This window comes from Alexandromys fortis, unplaced genomic scaffold (genome assembly GCF_014885135.2).
Source record: "Alexandromys fortis isolate MF-2015 unplaced genomic scaffold, M_Fortis_MF-2015_v1.1 scaffold_120, whole genome shotgun sequence".
NCBI classification, from domain to species: domain Eukaryota; kingdom Metazoa; phylum Chordata; class Mammalia; order Rodentia; family Cricetidae; genus Alexandromys; species Alexandromys fortis.
Genome location: NW_026067999.1, coordinates 83,005 through 106,979, shown reverse-complemented (window position 1 = coordinate 106,979; position 23,975 = coordinate 83,005). Strand labels below are relative to the sequence as shown.

The 23,975-nt window shown below is 35.6% G+C and overlaps 1 protein-coding gene across 7 annotated transcripts in view; it reads right to left on the bottom strand.

Annotated features, from left to right (window-relative positions):
• Scml2 (Scm polycomb group protein like 2) overlaps positions 1-23,975 on the bottom strand; it is a 90,093-nt gene that overhangs the window by 19,290 nt on the left and 46,828 nt on the right. For 4 of the 7 annotated variants that reach the window (XM_050160644.1, XM_050160645.1, XM_050160639.1 and 1 more), the window contains 11 exons: positions 19,583-19,663; positions 15,844-15,942; positions 13,577-13,660; positions 11,347-11,430; positions 9,509-9,595; positions 7,035-7,118; positions 6,453-6,536; positions 4,870-4,953; positions 3,540-3,623; positions 3,178-3,261; positions 387-667 (listed from right to left, as the gene is read on the bottom strand). In XM_050160644.1, the coding sequence (XP_050016601.1) occupies positions 387-667; positions 3,178-3,261; positions 3,540-3,623; positions 4,870-4,953; positions 6,453-6,536; positions 7,035-7,118; positions 9,509-9,595; positions 11,347-11,430; positions 13,577-13,660; positions 15,844-15,942; positions 19,583-19,663 (1,136 nt within the window). The remainder of the gene's footprint in view (positions 1-386; positions 668-3,177; positions 3,262-3,539; positions 3,624-4,869; positions 4,954-6,452; positions 6,537-7,034; positions 7,119-9,508; positions 9,596-11,346; positions 11,431-13,576; positions 13,661-15,843; positions 15,943-19,582; positions 19,664-23,975) is intronic. The other 3 variants (XM_050160642.1, XM_050160643.1, XM_050160641.1) reach the window with 3 other exon arrangements.

The window sequence follows — 23,975 nt, the reverse complement described above, 5'->3', positions numbered from 1 at the left end:
TTTTTCACATTGGATAGTGTGAATCTATTCTATTCTCCAATTCATTTACTCTTTGTTCTTTCATCACCAGTAATCACCAGTCAATTATGTTCAATGACCACTTTACTTTAGATATTACTTTTGCTCCACCCCCACTCCAGCTCCCCTCTCTGCCCTATTTGAGTTCCTGCCTTGACTGCCTTTGATAATGAACTGTGATATAGAAGTGTAAGTTCCTCATAAATTGTTTTCATTTAATCACAATAGAAAACCTAAGACAAAAAGAGCTTTATACATTTAAAACAGTCCTAGAAAATTCAGCATAGTCTTAGCAAATTGCTAAACTGAGTGTTAAAAATAATACTCCAACACAGAGACAATAAAAATTAGCAAGAGACATGACTAACCTTTACCGCTGACTGTCTACCTTTTTCCTTTGGTAAGACAGTTTTACAAGTACCCTTCGTTGTAGCTGAAGTATCTCCAGTTGGTTTAGTTTTTCCTGATTTCTTGCTGGTCTTTGGTACTGGTAGTACAAGAGTTGTTTTCTGTGGAGACTTCTTTTTTGGAGATTTAGCCCCTTTGGAGGTGGAAGACTTTTTTTTCTCAGAGGTAGGGGTTTTTGTTTGTTCATAGGAGGAAGGTGGTGTGTTCTCTGCACTCTTCACTGAAAGAGCTGAGAAAAGAGCTTAGCAACAAAAATTAAAGAAAATGTAAAAACACTATCATATGACTGAAAAGAGTCTAAGCTTATCTTTAAAAATTTCCAAAGGGTACTCATTGAAATTATTTTAAACAAGACCCAAATTAGCAAAACTAGAGATGAAAATGATGACATTACAATAGACACTAAGAAAATCAAGATAACCATAAAAGAATACTTTTTTAAAAATTTGTATTCCACTAAACAGGAAAACCTAAAAAAATATATTTCTTAAAATATGTAATCTATCAAAGTTAAATCAAGATAAAGTAAATGTAATTTAAATAGATTCATAACGCCTAGTAAGATAGAAGCAGTAACTAAAAATCTCCCACCTAGAAAAAGTTCATGGACAGATGGTTCAGCATATAATTCTACCAGGTATTAAAAAAAAGAATTAATGACATTAGTTTTCAATTATTCTCAAAAAAAAAAAAACCCTGAAGAAACATTCCTAAATGCTTCATACAAGGCCATCATTACCCTGATACCAAAATCACACAACGACTCAACAAAAATAAAAAAAGATGGATATCCATTACGAATATAAATAAAAATTCAATAAAATATTACAAACCAAATTCAAGAATACATCAAAATATTATCCACCATTAAGTCATTTTCATATCAGTGACACAGGAATGATTAAACATATATAAATCAATAAACATAAGCCATCACATAAATAGACCAAAGGACAGAAACCATATGATCATCTCAAAAAGATACAGAAAAGGCCTTTGATAAAATTCAACATTGCTGATAAAAGTCCCGAAGAGATCAAGAATATGTGGAACATATCTCAACATAATAAAGGCAATTTATAACAAGCTGACGCATCAACGTTCCTTCTAAATGGGGGAAATTAAAAACAAAAACCAACAAAAAGAACATTTCCACAAAACTCAAGTCGAAATGGATCAAAGACCTCAACATAAAGCCAGCCACACTGAACCTTACAGAAGAGAAAGTGGGAAGTACACTTGAATGCATGGGCACAGGAGACCACTTCCTGAATATAACCTCAGCAATACAGACACTGAGAGAAACAATTAATAAATGCGACCTTCTGAAATTGAAAAGCTTCTGTAAAGCAAAGGACCCGGTCAACAGACAAAACGACAGTCTACAGAATGGGAAAAGATCTTCACTAACCCCACTTCACACTAACCCCACTTCAGACAGAGGTCTGATCTCCAAAATATACGAAGAACTCAAGAAATTGGTCGTCAAAAGAACAAATAATCCAATATAAAAATGGAGTACAGACCTAAACAGAAAACTCTCAACAGAGGAATCTAAAATGGCTGAAAGACACATAAGGAAATGTTCAACATCCTTAGTCATCAGAGAAATGCAAATCAAAACAACTCTGAGATTTCATCTTACACCTGTAAGAATGGTCAAGATTAAAACACTGATAACAACTTATGCTGGAGAGGTTGTGGGGAAAGGGGAACACTCTGCATTGCTGGTGGGAATGCAAGCTGGCACAGCCACTTTGGATGTCAGTGTGGCAATTTCTCAGAAAATTAGGATACAACTTACCTCAAGACCCAGCAATCCCACTGTTGGGTATATACCCAATGAATGCTCAATCGTGCCACAAGACATGTGCTCAACTATGTTCATAGCAGCATTGTTTGTCATAGCTAGAACCTGGAAACAACCTAAATGCTTCTCGACTGAAGAATGGATAGGAAAATGTGGTACATTTATACAATGGAGTACCACACAGCAGAGAAAAATAACAACATCTTAAATTTTGCAGGCAAATGGATGGAGCTAGAAAACATCATTTTGAGTGAGGTAACCCAGACACAGAAAGACAATTATCATATGTACTCACTCATAGGTGGTTTTTAAACATAAAGCAAAGAAAACCAGCCCACAAACATCAATTCCAGAGAACTTAAATAACAATGAGGACACTAAGAGAGATTTATGTAGATCTAATCTACATGGGAAGTAGAAAAAGACAAGAGTAAATTGGGAGCATGGGGACCTTGGGGAGAGGGTTGATGGGGGGAGGGTAGAGGCAGGGAGGGGAGCAGAGAAAAATGTAGAGCTCAATAAAAAACAATAAAAAATACATTCAACATCTGTAAGCAGCAGGAAAACACTTAAAATCTCATTCAAGTCAGAAGGTACACAATAAGATCAAAATATGAGGCATAAAATTTTTAACAATGAATAAAATTATTAAAAATAAGACACTGATTAAACAAGAATGTCAGTCAAATGAAATTTTAGGTACATTAGATTATCATAATCAGGAAACAATTTAATTATCTAAAGAAGATAAATTTATTAGAATAACCAACAAAAATCTGAATTTAGCACATTGAAAATGATACAAATTTATCATTGTGCTATTTCTTGTACTAGATTTCTTTAAAAAAACTGTCTTTCGTTCTGGAAAGAATATGCTATTATTTAATATTGAGGAAGCATCTTGTAAATAAATCTAGAAAAAAATAAGGCAGATCAGTCACCTGGAATTGCTTCTTCATCTTCCAAAAGTTTGGCTTGGTCTTCCCAAAATTTACTGACTCTTTTGTCCTTGCGTTTTTTCTTACCTTCATTGAGATATGAAATTTAAAAAAATTATGTACATTTAAAGCTGGAACACATTATGTTCCAGTCTGCATGTTAAATAATAAAGCATCTAATGCACCACAGTCACAAATCTTATCACAGTGAAAATTTCTATGAATTTATCTTTGTGGGACTTTTACTTGTTTCCTTAAAAGTGAAAAACAGTTTTGTCTTCTAAAAACATTGTACCATTATTCAATACATGGCAAACATCTTGTGACTCAATATGGATTAAAAAAAAAAAAAACAAAGCAATCACCTCGGGCTGCTTCTTCATTTTCAAAATGACTTGCTTCATCTTTCCAAGGTTTGGTGACTGGCCTGCCCTTGCGTTTTTTCTCAGCTTTGTTGAGTTATGAAATGAAAAGCAACTATTATGAATACTTAAAGCTGGGACACATTACATTCTAGTGTGCATGCTAAACAATAAAAGAAGTCATGAAATGCTACCATCATACTCACATGAAATTTAACAATGCACAACATGGCCCAGTTGTACAGGAGTGGCATGCATACCTTGGCAGTAACCAAATACGCTTTACTTGGACTTAAGATCCACTCAACACGAGGGAAACCATGACTGGTACTGGAAACCCAGATAAAAATTCTGTGCTAGAGAACTGATGGTTATTGGAGGATAATATGCACCCACTAATTTAACCGAACAGCAGAGTCCCCAACAACTATCTATAAACATTTGTCTTCATACCCACAGTAGTCTTCATTCTTCATCAAGAAATCTTGTTTGCCACAGACAGAGACCATTACAATAAACCAAAACTAATTAAAACAAAGAGTGGTGGAGTCCAATCAGAATGGATACATTTACAGAATATTTCTGCACATTGCCAAAAAAGGAGGTAGAAAGACTGTAAAGAGCCAGAGAGTGAGGAGTTCTCTCTAAAGCTGTATCTCCTAGTAATATCAGGAGAAATACACAGAAAATCATGAACATTACTGCTCATACATGAGATGAATAAGAATGACATTAATACACAGAAATAGCTCATGAAGCCTCAACCACATAGAAAAGAACTATAGAAAACTGAAGAAAATGGGGAACAGGCGAGATGGGAAACACCAGAAAGAAGCACACAATCTGGTGTGAAAAAGTCAGCCATAAAACAGAATACAGTTACTATTATACAGACAGAACAAGTTATATTCAGGACAAAATGTATACATAGATATTTTTGAATGCAAGCATTAACAATTATTAAAAGAGGAGGCCACACATTTGTCAGAGAGATGAAGGCATATATGGGAGGTTTGGGGAAAAGGAGGGAAAGGAGAAAGGTCAGAGTTTAATTATTAACTCAAAAAAGAAAATGTTCTCTCTTAAAACATAAAAAAAACTATAATCAGGAAAAAACTAATCTTTCAAAGTGATGAACTTACTACAATAGAAGACAAATTTGACTTATCATACACAAAATTTCTATGAATTTTTTATCATGCTACTTCTTATACTTGTTTTCCTAAAAGTAAAAAGCAGTTTTTCCTTCTAAAAACATTATGCCATCATTCAATATATTGCAGACATGATAATAAATATAGATTAAAAATCATCAAAAAAACAAAGCAATCACCTGGAACAGCTTCTTCATATTCAAAAATTCCAGCTTGGTCTTTCCGAGGTTTGATGACTGTTTTGCCCTTGCGTTTTTTCTCACCTTTATTGAAATATGAAAATAAAAACAAAAATTATGCACATTTACACAACACATTATGTTTAATCCACTATGTTTTCCAAATAGCAAAGCTTCTAATACTAAAGCATATGTTCTAATATCGCCTTGTCATTAAAGAAGCCTACCATCAGGCTCACGTCATGTGTAACAATGCACATCATAGCATGATAACTCTAAGTATGCAGCTGTGGTACACATATCTTCTCTATAACCAATAGCACTTTACTTGGAAATAAGACTCGTTAAACAAGAGAGAGTACATGCCTGGTAACAGAAACCCAGCTAAAAACTCTGGGCTTGTCAAATGATGGTTATCAGAGAAGAATCTACAACAACTCAATTACTAAAACAGCATAATCCCTAACAGTAATCTATAAACAGTTTTATTATGCCTTAAGATAACTGTATTCTTTACTCTTTATTAAGGGAACTTTTGTTTGCAACAGACAGAGACCATCATAGAAAACCACGACCAATAAAAGCAAACAGTGGAAGAGATCAATCAGAATGGATATCTACAGAACAATCCTGCACATAAGGTACTGCTCAGGGAATGCTGCTCAAGAGAGTGTAGAAAGATCTTAAGAGCCACAGGGTGAGGGAGTTTAAGACTGCATCTTCTAGTAATAGCAGGAGAAATTACTATCAAACATGAGTTGAACAAGAATGACAATACATATAAAAACTGATCAGAGAAAAAGCCCATGAGGCCTAAATCCTAAACAAAAGAACTACAGAAAATGGAAGATATGGGAGAGGTGGGAATCCCCAGGGAAGAACATACTAATTCACTCTCAGATAGAAAACGATAGCCACGAAAACAAAAATACAGGTATTATTAAATAGACTAAACAAGTTATATTCAGGGCTATACATGTATGTAGATATTCTTGAATGCAAGCACTAAAGCGTAAGTGAGGGAAAAGGTCATATATTTGGCAGAGAGAACGGAGGGATACAGGAAATTTGGGAGGAGGATCAGGTAGGGAGAAAGGTTGAAATGAAACTATAATTTCAAAATGAAAGAGAATTTTCTCTTTGAAAACATGAAGAAAATTATAATCAGGATACAATCTAATTCTCAAAAAGGATGAACTTATAACCAATCTGATCATTCACAGTAAAAATTTCTATGAATTTATTATTGTGATAATTTTATTTTTTTACAAAAAGTAAAAAAAATCCTTTTAAAAACATTACTCCATGCAATATATGGCAAACACCTTCTGAATACACATAGTAATTGTATATAAATATAGGTTTGTGTTTATGTATGTATATACATTATATAATGACTATGTTTATGTGTATAGGTGTATGGTCATGATATATAATGACATTATATTTATGTTCACAATGTGGTTAAATATATTTAAATATTTATATTTATTCATATATAATTACTTTGTGTATGATTTATATTTATAAAATATACATATGTATATACAAAATGTGTATGTATATATATTAAAAACAATCACCTGGGGCAGGTTCTTCGTATTCAAAAAGTCCAGCTTGGTCTTTCGATGTTTTGGTGACTGTCTTGCCCTTGTGTTTTTTCTTAGCTTTATTGAGATACAAAATGAAACACAACGATTAAGTATATTTAAAGCTAGAACATGTTATGTTTAATCCACTATGTTTTCCAAATAGTAAAGCTTCCAATACTAATACATATGCTCTAATATAACTCTGTCATGAAGAAGTCTACCAACATGCTCATGCTACATGTAACAATGTCCATCATGGCATGATAACAAGTGTGCAGCTGTAGAACATGTACTTTCTTTGTGATCAAGAGCTCTTTACTTGTACAAGAGAGAGAGAGAGCATGCCTGGTAATGAAAACCCAGCTAAAAAGACTGTGCTAATCAAATGATTAAGAAGAAATCTACAACTACTAACTTACTAAAACAGCATATTCCCTAACAACAACCTAAAACCTTGTTCTTATACTTGAAGATAACTGTAGTCTTTACTCTTCATCAAGAAAACCTTGGTTTGCAATAGCTAGAGACCATTAAGTCAATATAGATAAAAACAAAACAAAACGAAGCAATCACCTGGACCTGCTTCTTCATATTCAAAAAGTCCAGTTTGGTCTGTCCATGGTTTGGTGACTTTTTTGCCCTTGCGTTTTTTCTCAGCTTTATTGAGGTATGAAACAAAAACAAAGATTATGTATAATGAATCTAAAACACATTATGTTTAATACATGATTTCTAAATAATAAAGCTTTCAATACTAATACATATGCTCTAATACAGCCTTGTATTGGGCTACCATCATGATCCTGTGATATGTAACAGTGCCCATTACAGAATGATAACTCTTCATTATGCAGTATTGGAACACAGACTTCTTTGTAACCAGAAGATCTTAATTGGACTTAAGACTCCTCGACAAGAGGGAGAGATTGCCTGTAAAGGAAACCCAACTAAAAATTTGGTGCTGGTGAAATTATGTTTATTGGAGAAGAATTTACAACCACTAATATACTAACACAGCATAATCTCTAACAATCTATATTGTTCTTATACCTGAAGATAACTGTAGTTTTTATTCTTTATCAAGAAAACTTTGGTTTCAAATGACAAGGGGCTATTACACAAATCCACAAGCAATCAAATCAGAGAGTGGTGAAGCACAATCAGAGTGGACACATCTACAGAACACACCTGTACATAAGATAAGGCCCGGGGAACACAACCCAAGAGGGGGGACTGAAAGATCATCAGAGTCAGAGAGTGAGGGAATATGCTCTATGGCTTTGTCTCCTAGTAATATCAGGAGAAACACACATAAAACCTGACAAACATCACTGCTCAAACGTAAGTTCAACAAGAATGGTACCAATACTTATACAATCTAGACATATGGCTTCAACCCTATTCAAAACACAATAGAAAACTGAAGGAAATGGACAAAAGAAGATTTGGTATATCACAGTGAAAATTTCTATGAATTCATCACTGTGGTACTTATACTTATTATCTCTAAAATTAAAAACAGTCTTGTCTTCTAAAAACATTACACAATTATTCAATATCTGGCAAACATGATATGAATCAATGTAGATCAAAACAAAGCAAACATCTGGGGCTCCTCCTTCATATTCAAGAAGTCCAGTTTGGTCTTTCCATGGTTTAGTGATGCTTTGCCCTTGATTTTTTTCTCAGCTTTATTTAGATATGAAATGAAAAATGATGATTATGTACATTGAAAGCTATGATACATTATGTTTAATCCACTATGTTTTCTAAAACAATAAAGTTTGCAATATTAAAGCATATGCTCTGACATCCTTTTCCTAAAGAAGGCAGCCATCATGCTTACGTAATTTGTAACAATGCTCATTAGGGCATGATAACTCAAAGTATGCAGCATTAGAACACATTATCTTCTTTGTAACCAGAAACCCTTAATTGGACTTAAGACTCCCTCAACAAGAGGAAGAGCATGGTTGGTAATGGAAACCTAGCTAAAAACCCTGTGCTGATCAAATGATGATTATTGGTGAGGAAATCTACAACTACTAACTTACTAATATAGCATAATCCTTAACAATAATCTATAAACATTGTTCTTATACCTGAAGATAATTGTCATATTTACTCTTCATCAAGAAAACTTTGGTTTGGAACAGCGAGAGACTATTACAGAATTCTACAGCCAATCAAACCAGAGTGGCCGAGCCCAGTCAGAATGAATATATCTACAGAACTCTGCTGCACATAACATAAGGCTCAAAGAACACTCTCCAACTTAGGGGCTGAGAGATCATCAGAGTCAGAAGGTGAGGGAATTTGCCCTAGACTAAATTTCCTACAAATATGAGGAGAAGCACACATAGAACTTCACAAACATCCCTGTCCACATATCAGCTGAACAAGAATGGCACCAATACATACACAAACTGGACAGTGAATAGTCTATGAGGATTAAACCCTACACCAAAGACAATAGAAAACTGAAGGAAACTCGTAAAAGGAAAATTGGAACTACCCAATGAAGAAAATACTGAATCACTGCCTGGTGTCAACAAGCCAGTCATGGAAAAAAAATATATATATAGGTATTATTATGCAGATTTGAAGAGGTTACATTTATGAACATGTGTGTGTGTGTGTACACATAGACGTTTTTAAATACAATCGCTAAGAATTATGTGAAAAGAGGCCAAAAATTGTGGCACAGAGAAGGTGGTTGAAATTGGAGGTTTTGAATGGAAGAAAGCATGTGGAGAAAGGTTGCAATTAAATGATAATCTCATAAAAATGATACTTCTTCATGAAAACATGAAAAGATTCTGTAATCAAGAAGCAATCTAATTCTCCAAAAGGATGAACTTATTATACTGAGACAAATTTAACTTATCACAGTGAAAATTTCTATGAATTTATCATTGTGTTACTTATATTTGATTACTTAAAAGGGAAAAACACTCTTGCCTTCTAAAAACATTACACCATTATTCAATATTTGGAAAACATCACGTGAATCAATATAGGTAAGAACAAAACAAAAAAGCAATCACCTGGGGCTGCTGGCTCTTCATACTCAAAATGTCCAGCTTGGTCTTTCCATGGTTTGGTTACTGTCTCGGCCTTGGGTTTTTTCTTGGCTTATTGAGGTATGAAATGAAAAACAAAGATTATGTACATTTAAAACTAGAACATCTAGTAACTGATGAAAAAAATCCTTACCAGTTGGGCCTGCCAGAGACTTAGAAAGCATTAAACATTTATGCTAGTCTAGTGAATTTCTGAGTTTGTTATAATGCTTACAGATGTGTAGTAGGTCATGTAACTTTTTGTTAAAGTCCAGACATGATATACTGGTTGAAAGGAACTCTGATAAAAAAGCATTCAGTGACGTGATGCATGAAGAGAGGGAAAATGCTACATTCTTCCACAATAAAAAATAAAGCTAGAACATGTTATGTTTAATCCACTATGGTTTCTAAATAATAATCTTCCAATACTAAAGCATATGCTCTAATATAGCATTACAGTAAAAAAGGCTACTACCACAATGCCTATCATGGCATGATAAATCAAAGAATGTAGAAGCAGAACACATACCTTCTTTGTAATCAATAGTACTTTTACTTGCAACAAGAGGGAGAGCATGCCTGGTAATAAAAACTCGGCTAAAAACTCTATGCTGGTAAAATGATGATTAAGAAGAAATCTACAGCGCTCTCTCCCCTCTCTCTCTCTCTCTCTCTCTCTCTCTCTCTCTCTCTCTCTCTCTCTCCCTCTCCCTCTCCCTCTCTCCCTCCCTCTCTGTCCCCCCCTTCACCCTTCCTCCTTCATAACCCCCTGAATAAACATTCAACCTCACCCTGCAAAAAAAAAAAAGAAGAAATCTACAACCACTAGCTTACTAATACAGCATAATTCCTAACAACAATCTCTAAACATTGTTCTTATACCCAAAGATAAGAATGGCCTTACTCCTCCTCATCAAGAAAACTCTGGTTTGGAAAAATCCGAGACCCTTACAGAAATCCACAATCAATCAAAGCAGAGAGTGAGTAGTGGAGCACAATCAGAGTGGATACATCTACAGAACACGCCTGCACCTAAGATAAGGCTCAGGGAACACTATCCAAGAGGGGCCTAAAAGTTCATCAGAGCAGAGGGTGAGTTAATTGCTCTATGACTGTGTCTCTCAGTAATATCAGGAGAAACAAATATAAAACCTGACAAACATCACTGTCCAAATATGAGATGAACAAGAGTAGCACCAATACAAATATAAACTAGACAGAGAAAAGTCCATGAGGCTTCAACCCTACTCAAAGGATGATAGAAAACTGAAGGAAACAATCAATAGGAGGTGTGGGAATACCCAGAAAGAATACATCAAATCACTGGTACCAAAAAGCCAGCCAAGAAACCATATATACAGGTATTATTATACAGAATGAGCAGGTTATATTTATGAATATGTGTGTTTGTGTGTGTACACATAGACATTCTAAAATACAATCACTAAGAATTACTGTAAAAAAGAGGTCATGAATTATGGCACAGAGAAGGTGGTTAAAATGGGAGGTTTTCAAGGGAGGAATGGGTATGGAGAAAGGTTGCAATTACATGATAATCTCAATAAATATGAGATACTTCTCCTTGAAAATATTAAAAGAATCTGTATTCAAGAAACAATCTAATTCTCCAAAAGAATGAATTTCTTATACTAAGAAACAATTTTGACTTATCACATTGAGAATTCCTATAAATTTATCATTTGGTACTTATATTTGTTTATTTAAAGGTAAAAACAGTTTTGCCTCCTAAAATCATTATATCATTATTAAATATATGGCAAAAATTATATGAATCAATATAGTAAAAACAGAACAATCACCTGGGGCTGCTTCTTCATACTCAAAAAGTTCGGTTTGGTCTTTCCGTGGTTTGGTGACTGTCTTGACCCTGGGCTTTTTCTTAGCTTTATTGAAGTATACAATGGAACATAAATATCATGTACATTGAGAGCTAGAACACATTATGTTTAATCCACTATGTTTGCCAAATAATAAAACTTCTTTTTTTAATTAATTAATTTATTTATTAATTAAAGATTTCTGTCTCTTCCCCACCGCCGCCTCCCCTTTCCCTCCCCCTCCCCCAATCAAGTCCCCCTCCCTAATGCATACATTCTAAAGAAGGCTACCATCAAGCTCACTTGAAATGTAACAATGCCCTTCATGGTATGACAACTCTAGGTATAGAGCAGTGGCATGCATACCTTCCTTGTAATCAACAGCTCTTTAGTTGGACTTAAGACTCGTTCAACAAGAGGGCGAGAATGCCTGGCACCAGAAAGCCAGTAAAAACTCTGTGCTTGGTGAAATGATTATTAGAAAAGAATCTACAAGCACTGATTTACTAAACAAGGTAATCCCTAGCAATAATTCATAAACATTTGTCCTCATATCCTAAGACAATAGTAGTCTGTACTCTTCATCAGGGCAACGTCTCTTTGCAAATCACAAACATCACTACAAATATCCACAACCTTTCAAAATCCATAGACATGGAGCTCAATTACAATGAATCCATCTACAAAATACTCCTGCACCTTAGGAAAGGCTCAGGGAACACTGTCCAAGAGGCAGTAGAAAGATTTGATAGGTCAGAATATAGGGGAGCTTGCTGTAAGACTGTGTCATTCAGTAATATAAAAAACAGTACCCATAAAGTTTCATCAACATGATTGCCCAAACAAGAGCTGAATAAAAGTGATATCTATATGTATGCAAACTGGACAGAGAAAAGTCCACCAGATTGCAATTCTATACTGAAAACATTATACCATTATTGAATATGCAGGAGTCAGGTTGTAAATCAATACACATAATTTTTCTCAGTATTATTGAGGTATGAAATAAAAATAAAAAATATGTCCACTTAAAGCGAGAAGGTATTATGTTCCATTTAGTATGTATGCCAAAAAAATTTCTACTACAGTATAGTCATGAAAAGGCTATCCTATTGATCATTTGATATGTCATAATGCCCATCATGACATGATAACCTAAGGATGTATTAGTGGCACACATAACTTGGCAGTAACCAATAGCACTTTACTTGGACGTAAAACCTACAACTCAACAAGAGGGAGACTATGCCTGCTATTTGAAACCCACCTAAAACCTCTATGCTAGTGAAGTGATGATTATTGGAGGAGAATCTATAACCACTAATTTGCTAAACCAGCATAATTTCTAACAAAAATCTATAAACATTTGCCTTTACACCTACAGATCATTTTTGTGTTCACTATTCATATGCCAAACTGGAAAGAGAAAAGTGCACAATGTGCCAACCCTATACAGTGAACTATCAGCAACCAAGGAAAGCTGGAAACTGGAGAAGTGGCCTTCCTCAAGGAAAAGCACAACAATTATTTGTCTGGTGCCAAAAAGCCAGCCCTGGAAACATATATACAAGTAGCATTATACAGACTGGACAGGTTATATTTAGAAATACATTTTATGTATTTATATACACATGCACATATGTATGCAGTACATTACATGCATTAGTATGTGAGAATTAGTGAGAAAAGAGGTCATGAATTTGGAGAGCAGGAAAGGTATATGGTAGAGTTTGGAGAGAGGTTAAAGGAAGGGAGAAAGGTTAGACTTAAAATTATAATTGCAACAAAGAGTTTTCTTTTTTAAAAACCAAAAGAGTTTATAATCAGAAAACCATTTAATTCTCAAAAGGATGAATTTCTTAGAATAATTATCTAATTTGAATTATCACAGTGATAATTCTATAAAAATTATTTTTACTTTTAAAATTTGTTTTCTTTAAAAAATTTTTTTGAGACAGGGTTTCTCTGTTTAATAGTCCAAGCAGTCCTGGAATTCACTTTGTAGAGCAGGCTGGCCTTGAACTCACAGAGATCCACCTGCCCCTACCTCCTGAATACGGGGATTAAAGGTGTACACCACCAATGCCCGGCTAAAAATTTTTTTTCTTAAAATGAAAAAGTCTTTTCCTTCTGAAAACACTACATCATTATTCACTCAATACACAAGAATCACCTTATAAGTCAATACAGACAGATAAAGCAACACAATCACCTGGGGCTTCTGCTTCATCTTCAAAAGGAGTGGCCTGTTCTTTCCAAGGTTTGGTGACTCTCTTGCTCTTTGGTTTACTCTCAACTTTGTTATGTTATAAAATGAAAGACAAATTTACGTATATTTAAAGCTAGAACACATTATATTAAATAGGTATGGCAAATTATAAAGGTTCTACTCATAATGTATACTCTCTGAGACAGTGTTGTCTTGAAAAGACTCAGATGCTATACAGCTTCAGAAAATGCTCATGTCATATGAAGCTTCCAGCTACCTGGCACCCCAATTTAGGCCATTTTAATACTTTGGATGAAGACTGATTGCCAGGCTAATTTTGATTATGTTACCAGAAATAAATAAATAAATAAATGAATAAATGAATAAATAAACAAATACCAAATAAACAAATGATATAGTTCAGTATCAACACCTTAACAACTTAATAATGTTTATATACTAAAATCCACTATTTCTAAATAAACAAGCTTTTGAGGAAGAGATATGAAATCATAAACATATTCAAAGCTCAACTACATTTACTTGGAGTGTTTTACTTTACAAAGTTAAAGAGTAGTCACACTGACTACTTACTACTGCTTTACTTTTTCCATACTTAAAGATGATATAATACGCATACAATAAACTTGTGATAACAAGTATTAAATTTTTCTGCAGCTTTGGCATCCTACTTTTACTTTTCACCAAAAAGGGAGCAGCCGAGTCCTTTACCCAGCTGTAGAGGAAGCAAGATGTGACTGCCTCGCTGAAAAAGGTACCAAGCCATGTGGCTAACATATACTAGAATAATGGGCTAATATAAGATATAAAAGTTAATAAGAAGCCTAAGCTAATGGGCCAATCGGTTTATAACTAATGTAGACCTCTGTGTGATTTCTTTAGGACTTAATGACTTTGGGAACTGGGCAGGACAGAAATCCTGACAATAGAATGGTGCCCAACGTGTGAACAACTGCATCCACATAAAGCCTGAGAGAGCTTAAAAAGTAATACTAGACAAAAAATAAGAGTAAAGCATGGCTTATTAATAGCAGCATTTTCTCTAGTGGGCTCTGCTTGCTAGAGGCAAGCGCTCTCATTTAAGAAAGGCTTCCTGACTCAGTATTAGCTGCAAAACCTTGCAGTTCTTTTAAGAGGTCCTGCCAGGAAACACTTAAATGTTGTTGATGAAAAGCTGACCACATGCCTTTTGGTTTTTATCCATAGCAGGAATAAAGCCACTCCATTTTAAAATGCCCGCTTTCTGGGCCATCCTGCCAGTGCCAAAATCTGACTCTTTCAGACAAGAGGTCCAGCTACAGAGCATTTGAGTGTGGTTTGTGAACAGACTGCTGGAGCTTGCTTGGTGGCAGGGACCTTGAAATACCATAGAGTTGTGACAATAAACATGGCTCCTGCCGTACCTCTACAATGAGGCATGAATCTCAGAAAGCTAAGGAATGGGCTGGATCCAGCCATCAAAGTCACGGCTTTAATCCTTTCCATATTGCTTTGCATATTAAAGACTCATGTGGTCAGAAAGAGAGAGATATACAGTAAAGATAGATTCAAAGAAAACCTGTAAATGGTTTACAGTGTGTTTAAAAACTATATACTGGCTTGGGAGAGAAAAGAAAAAGGTTAAAGTCCTTAAAATAAAAAAAGAGAGTAGTTGGGAGTGGTGGCGCACACCTTTAATCCCAACGCTTGGGAGGCAGAGGCAGGCAGATCTTTGTGAGTTCAAAAACAGCCTGATCTACAGAGAGAGTTCCAGGACAGCCAAAGATACACAGAGAACCTGTCTCAAAAAGCCAAAAATTAAAAGTAAAAATAAAAGAGAGGTTAAAACAAAGCCATGTAAAGATGAAAAAGACACAGAGAGTCTGGATACTTTATATTATTATGCTGCCTTTGAATTGCTAAAAGACATTTAAATATAAATGCTGCTGGATTAATAAAACATAAATATTTAGAAAATATCTCCTCCTCCTCCTCTTCTTCTTCTTTTTTTGATTTTTTCAAGACAGGGTTTCTCTGTGTAAAAGTCGTGGCTGTACTGGAACTTGCCTTATAGACCAGGCTGGCCTTAAACTCACTGAGATCTGCCTGTCTCTTCCTCCCAATTGCTGGGATTAAAGGCACGTGCCACCACAGCCTGGCTTACATTTTTTTCTTAAAACAGAAAGGAGTCTTTCCTTCTGAAATACTACAACATTCTTAAATATGGAGAAATAATCTTGCAAATCTTTATACAAAACCAAAGCAATCACCTGGGGCTGCTTGGACATCTTTCCCTGGTCTGGCTTTCCCTGGTCTGGCTTCTTCTTCCCAAGGTTTGGTGAATCCTCTGTCCTTGGGCTTTTTCCCAGCTTTGTTGAGGTATGAAATAAAAAATAAAAATGATTTATATTTACAGCTAGAATTCATTATGTTCCTGTATGTATGCCAAACAATAAAGCTTCTTATTATAAAATATAGATTCTCTTCCTACAATGTTGTCATGAAAAGGATATCATGATCATATAATACACAGCTTCCAATTTCCTGGTAGCTCAGTTTAGATTATTTTATATTTTCTGTAAAGATAACTACCTGGTTATTTTTGTAAGTGTTTTATAGTTAAAAAAATAAATATCAGTATCAATGCCTACAAATTTAGGTTATTAATAAAAATTAATTTTACATAGCAAATATTACTAAGTATAATTTAAAATGCTTTGTAGGTAGATATGATACACACATGCATGTACATGCACACACATGCACAAATACTAACATCTTGAGGGCTTTATTTTTTAAGTTGAAACAGTCTACTGCTTTGTTTTTTTCATTGCCCAAATACCACAAGAGTATGCATAAACAAGACATGGGATAGCAAATATCCCATCTTTCTTCAGCCTTTTTCTTCCACTTCTACTACTCACCAAAAACGGACAGAGTCTATCCTCTGTTGCGAGTGTAAATTTTATTTTTTTTTTTTGTTTTTCGAGACAGGGTTTCTCTGTGGCTTTGGAGCCTGTCCTGGAACTAGCTCTGTAGACCAGGCTGGTCTCGAACTCACAGAGATCCGCCTGCCTCTGCCTCCCGAGTGCTGGGATTAAAGGCGTGCGCCACCACCGCCCCGCCTCTGTTGCCAGTGTAAATTAAGATCATTTAAGTAGCATTGTAAATGTATCCATTATTTACAAACCAATACACCTATATGCACCAGACCCATTTTATTCTTAGCAACTAGCTTACACTCTAGGTTTAAAACTTCCAGTTTAACAAAACAAAACAAAAAACATCTAGTAATATTACTTACATTATTCTTTCTTACATTGTCTTCCTGACGTCAGTTTCAGGATGTTGACCTGGACCAGACCACCTACACCTCATCACATTGACATCATCATTAAAAGTTCCAGCTAAGGCCCTGAACTGGTTATTCTAGACAATTTTCTGGATCTACAGTGTTTTTTTGTCTACCTTCGACTCCTTTACTCAGTACCTTTAGTTTTCAAATGATCATGTTTTACACACTCATTGCAGTTTATCCATAGTTCTCTTAGATTTCTTCTGGTTTTCTCTAATCCTGATACAACTTGTCCTCAACTGTCCACCTCCACCAATACTTCTAAATGAAGTACCCCTTTGTCACCCCTAAGCAGTAAGTCAGCTCCTGACTAAGTCACACACTCATTTACTTCCTTCAATAAGAAGCAACAGTATACAGATTAGCAATCTAGTTCTGTAAAGGGCTAAACAGTACACATAACGATGATCACATATGGTATCTTTCACATATTCTTTGTCTGACAGCTAAAAACTATTCAAAGAACATAAAAATCAATTTCATCACATATACTACATAGGCTATATATGATTCTATGTAAAGTCCAACCTCATTTCTATGGAGAAGTCATTGTTTTACTTGACTTTTAAGTATATATCGAGGCTACAATGTTTCCTTTTGCTTAAGTTCCTACTTCTAGCTCTCTCTGCTCCATTCAGCAAAGCATTCAACCTTCTAGTTTATATGAAGACTAAAATTTGTCTTTGTGAATGACCTTAACTATACCGTTACACCATCTTAAAACATTCCTTAGGGCTGCAGAGGTGGATAGTTATTAAGAGTGCTTGTGGTTACCCTTCCAGAGGACCACAGTTCATTTCCAATAAGATATCAAGTGGCTCCAAACTGCCTGTAGTGCTACTTCCAGAGAAACAATACTCTCCTATCCTCTTATGACAATGAAATGCATATATAAAAATAAATACAGCTCAATTAAAAATAAATCTTCCATGTCTAAATATAACAAACAAAATATATGGATTGATGGGAACTGGGGATAGGAGCAAAGAATAGAGGAAGGAATTTGGGGAGGGACATATAAAGTGAAAAGCATTTCAAAAAAGCCTTAAGGAACCCTTCTAGGTCCTGAATATTAAATATATACACATATAAAAACATTTTAAATGAAGTGACTGTATACTGGAAGGAAGCCATCACAAACAGACAAGACATGTTATAAAATTAAAAAAAGAAAAAAACCCTGTGCCAGCAATGAGTTGTCAATGTTGGCCAAATTGCTTTACCCCTAACACTATAGGTCAGTGGTTCTCAATCTGAGTCATGACCCACAAAGGAGTTGCATATCAGATACTTACATTACAATTCATAACAGTAGCAAAATAACAGTTATGACGTAGCAATGAGATAATTTTATGGTTGGGGTCACTACAACATGAGAAACTGTATTAAAGAATCACAGCAGTATGAAGGTTGAGAACCACTGCTACAGGACATTGCCAATACTACTGATTACATTCTAAAACTTGATGGCAAGAATCTCAAAGTATTTTTAGTTTCTGAGCATACCACAAATTTTTGTCAAGTTTGTGAGCTATAATAACCACATGAGCAGAAGACATGCTGAATAGCATAACGCTAACGCAATGTTATGAGAGTTTCCAACCATGTTTTAAATGGATTTAAGGACTACTCCATAAGATAGAGCCAATATCTGACACTGTTAATGATATCAAGAACGTGAGACTAGACAGGTTCTGTGATAAAGGGATAATGTAATAAGATAACTCCTAATGACTTACTGTTATACTCACTGATTACTACAACACCCAATTCTTTTCAGAAAAGCTTCTTGCAGTGGATGTTAATTAAGAAACAGACCTACAACCCAACAATCCACAGAGAATGAGATACTTTGGAGCGCTCAACTCTAAATAGGATTTCTATAACACAGCCCTCTCCACTCAAGGCTCAGCTACTGATGTGGAAGAGTAGGCAGATATATTTTAGGCAGAGATAGAAAAGAACTTAGATGATACAGTGCTTTCTAAACACAAAATAGCAGATGCACAAAGGAACTCAAAAAGAAAAACAAACAGAATATCCATGTCTTTACAAGTTCAAGCCAAACAAAATTCCAGCATGGAGGAGGGGAGTGGATATAAAATGCAGAACTATTCAATAATTGATAGTTTCTGAGAAAGGGAAAATCATTTCTCCTCAATGGAGTAACATTGGTTATGTCAACCACATTCCACAGCAGGCCACATATTCAGAAGTAGCTAGGTAACACAAATCACTCTCCCATTTGTATGTGTCTTTCATTTTTTTTAAGAAATAGAAAGACCATGAAATTGGAGGACAGGGACATGAAGAACAATTTTGGAGGAGGTGGGACAGGGAAAAGAATATGATCAAAATAAACAGCATGAAAATCTTCAACAATTAATAAAAGAATTAAATGAAGAAAAATAAAATATTTTCAAACAAAAGTACAAAATTGATGTTTCTCATGCAGTAGATTTTCATATAATCAAGAAACTGTCTAATTCTCCAAAAGGAAGCTTCTCTTAGAACAACCATATACATTAGACTAGCATGATGAAAATTACTAGCAGTTAATTATTGAGCTACTTTCTGCATTTGTTTTCTTAAAACAGAATAATAAATATAGAGGCATTATTTTGCAAATCTTTATAAAAAACCAAAACAATCACCTGGGGCTGCTTGGACATCTTTCCCTGGTCTGGCTTCTTCCCAAGTTTTGGTGATTCCTCTGCCCTTGGGTTTTTCCCCAGCTTTGTTGAGGTATGAAATGAAAAATAAAATGATGCATATTTACAAATAGAGCTCATTATGTTCCTGTAGGAATGCCAAATAATAAAGCTTCATATAACATGAAAAGGCTACAACCATGCTCTTGTGACATGCAGCCTGGTAATCCAATTCAAAAACTTTAGTATTTCATGTAAAGATTACTTGCCAGGTTATATGTGTCTATGTTCACAGGACACACACACACACACACACAGACAGAGAGAGAGACAGAGAATATCAATGACTTTGTAATTTAGTTATAAGATAAATGAATTTTATATAGTAAAAAATACTGAATTCAACTAACAATTATTTACAAGTAGAGATATGAAAGACACACACATATCTGTCTTCAGCTACCAGGAAAAAATATGACCATTTAACTGTGGTCATAACTTTACCTCCCCATTTACAACTAATTCACTTAAATAAACTTGACTATACTCATTTATTTTTACAAACTACCTTATATTTCATGCTGAAAACTCCTGTTTTAAAAGAATTCTAGTAATATTACTCACACTCCCTGTCATCAATATCAGGATTTTTCACCAGGATCAGACCACTGATACTCCATCACACTGACATTATCACTAAAGATTCCAGTGGCCCTTTTGTTATTCTTGGCAATTTCTGAATCTTCTATTCCCAAGACAACCATGTCCCTTTGTCCACCTTCAACTCCTTTACTTACTATCTTTAGTTTCAGACTAATGAGAGTGTTTTACTTGCACTGCCAAGTTTAGCCACAGTTCCCTCTATTTTTATTCAAGTCATTAGGGGCAGGAAGAAAAGGCCTACAAGGCTGAGAGATGAGTCAACCTGGAGTCGGCCTGAGGGGCTAGCAACAGTCGCTGTCAAAGGTCCTGATTGTGCATAGCCAAGGAGGGGTGACCAGACAATGCTTCCTGAGGGCATAGCAACAGGTGCTTCCAGAGGTCCTGTTCATGCCTAGCCAATAAGGGGCAACCACACAATGATAACAGATCAGAATGCCTGGGTGCTGGGAGGGTATATAAAGTTTTCCACATTGCTAAATAAATGAGTCTGCTATATGCCTTCTACCTGATTCCCAGTGTCTGAGTCACTAATGCAGTGCCTTCTCACTCCCTCCCCCGAGGAAGATGTTAGGGCCCAGCTATATTTAGGCTCCTTGAGGATTTGCTCTCCTTCTGACACAACTTGCACTCAACTGTCTACCCCCACTAATACTTTTTAAATGAAGTATCCCTTCCTTCAATGCTCCTGAGCTATCAGTTCTCACCTCCATGTCATTTGTCATCACTTCCTCTAGCAGAATCAACAGAAAAGTGATCAGCAATCTTTTTTTGTAAAGAGCTAGACATTTGTAAATAGTAAACATTCTAAAGGCATATAAAGTCTGTCACATAAACATATTTGTGTGCTTGCTGTAAAGAATAAAACCAATGATGGGGAAAATGGGAACATGAGGGATCAGGATGGTCAAGTTGAGGACAGGACGAAGAGGTAAGAGTAATGAGAGAGATATCTTGATAGAGTGGGCCATTATGGCGTTAGGGAAAAACTTGGTGCCAGGGAAATTCCTAAGAACTCACAAGGATGAGCAGAGATAAGACTCCTAGCAATAGTGAAGAGGGTGCCTGAACTGGCCTTCCCCTATAATTAGATTGGAGCTCACGGATTCTGGATGGACAGCTAGGGAGCTGGCATGGGATCAACTTAAGACCCTCTGCATCTGAGTGACAATTGTGTAGCTTGGCCTTTTGTGGGGCCCCTAGCTGGGGGACCAGGACCTGTTCCTGATGCATGAACTGGCTCTTTGGAACCTATTCTCTATGGCAGGTTGGTCCTGCCTCAACTTGATATCCCATGTTTTATTGATTCCCACTAGAGGCCTTACCCCATCTGAATGGAGGCAGAGAAGGAGTGGATGGGAGAGGTAAAAGGGAGGTGGGGGGAAAGGATAGAAGAAGAGAGAGGGAAACTGTGGTTGGTATGCAAAATATAAATAAATAAAAACCAATTAATATAAAAAAATCTTGTGTCACAATTTCATGGGCTTTATGAAAATTCCACACTATTCTACAAGGAGGAGTCACTCTTGTAATTGGTTTTTAAGTATATTCTCATGATCTAGTGTTTTCTTCTGCTTAAGTTACTACCTCTGTCTTTCTCTGGTCCATTCAGCAAATGACTCAACCTTCCACTTTATATAAAGATTAACATCTGTTTCTGTGATTGACCTTAACTATTCTATCACACTATCTTAAAACATTCCTGGGGACTAAAGAGATGGTTTAGCAGTTAAGAGCACAAGATGCTGCCTTTACAAGGACCAGAATTTATTTCCAACTCTTGTATCAAATGGTTCACAACTGCCTGTAACTACAGCTCAAAGGTTCCAATATCCTGTTTTGTCCTCTGAAGATACCTGCATGTAAGTGTAAAAACAAACATGCAGACAGATGATTAAAAGAAATATGTCATTTTATTAAGTTCCTTACTCCTCCACAATGAAATTCAAAGACACGGAAATGGTAAAAATTTGGGATAAAGAATTCAAAAGTCCAGTTTTAAGGATGACTAATGACCCCAAATTCAAGCAGTCAGTTCAGTAATCAGATAAGAAACTTAGCACCTTGCATAGAAAAGTGGAAATAGTGATTCCAAATAAATTATTTAGGCAAAGAAAACATATTAAATTAAAATTTAAAACTCAATAGGCCACTGGTCCCAGGCAGGGAAAAGACGATATGGGCCTGAAGATGGTGAGTGTAGAAGGCTAGACATGGACTGTGAGTGCCACATCTCATCTCCTTCAGGAGGAATCACCAGTTGCATAGCACATCTATAAGTAATGAAAATAATCTGCAACAAACTGAGTGGACATAGGCACATTTGTAAGATTAATCAAGTAGGCTAAATTTCAAAACTATATAGATTAAAGGTTGTAGGAGTAAAGATCAGAGTTAGGAAGGTGGGGAGGAATATCTAACAGTAAAGCCTCTCAAAAAATCCATAAGGAAACTACTATATTAGAAGCTTCCTGAAACATATACACATTCATACATGCATATAGAAAAGTTTAAGTGAAATCTGCATGTCATAGAGGGAAACAACCCTAACTAGAAAACACATATTACCAAAAATCCCCGCTAAAGCAAGAAATGGGTTACCACTTTTTGAGGTGTTAGACAAAGATGTTCCAGAGAACCCACTCCTAATATTATAGGCCACGGACAAAGTTATTAATTACCCTCATCAACTTGATGGCAAGAATCTCAAGATAGTTTTAATTTACTGAACAAACCAAATACTTCTGTTATAGAGCATGGAGAAACCTAGCTGCTATTCAAATGGAAGCTTCAGCACTAATGACTATGACTTACAGTGGTAAACATTGCTATACACACTCTCAGAGAAGAAAAGTAATCATCAGCCTGATTCATCTACCAGTCCTGTGACCTATTATAACAACCTCCTGGCACCATACACTGGTGCAATAGTGATGCGACTTTTATAGAGAAAGCCAACCCTTTTTTATAGAAATTAGGGCCCATTTCATGAGATGGAATCCATAGTTGACACTGTTAATGTAGATAAGATCATAAGACTTAGTGAAAATCCCACTCCTATGACTCTGCTAAATGAACACAGTAATAAAGCGACCACTAAAACATATTATGAACATTGATCATGATAATTCTTAATCCTCTTCAGAGAAGTTTCTTGCAGTATAAGGTAATCAATACAGGGACCAACAGCTGAAGAACCTGCAGAGAGTGAGAAACTTTGGAGTGCTGTACCTCAGATGAGCTATTTGTATCACACTGTTCCCCTCAAGGCTCAGGGTTCTATGTGGAATGGGAGGCAAAAAGATTCCAGCCAGAACTGGAAAAGGACTTCCACCAGGTAATATTTTATTTTCCAGAAACACCTGAGTAAACAACCACATGAAGCCAGAAAGACTATAACAGAATGTACAAGATGACTATAAGCTCAAACCTGGCAAATTCTTAGCATGGATGAGGGGAAGTGGGCACAAAGTCCCAGTCCTAGCAAACGGATTCACAGTTTATAGCTGTTGGGAAAGAGAAAATCAGTTTTCTCCAATGTAATAACACTAGGTAGGTATATCAACCATACTCTAAGGCAGGCCACATGTTCAGGAATAGTTGGCTAACACAAATGAAACGCCCAATTTTTTTATGTGATTTTCATTATTTTTAAGAGAGAGAAAGAACATGAAGTTTAAAGGACAGGGTGGTGGAAGATAGTTTGAAATGAATTAGGGGATGGGAAAGAATAAGA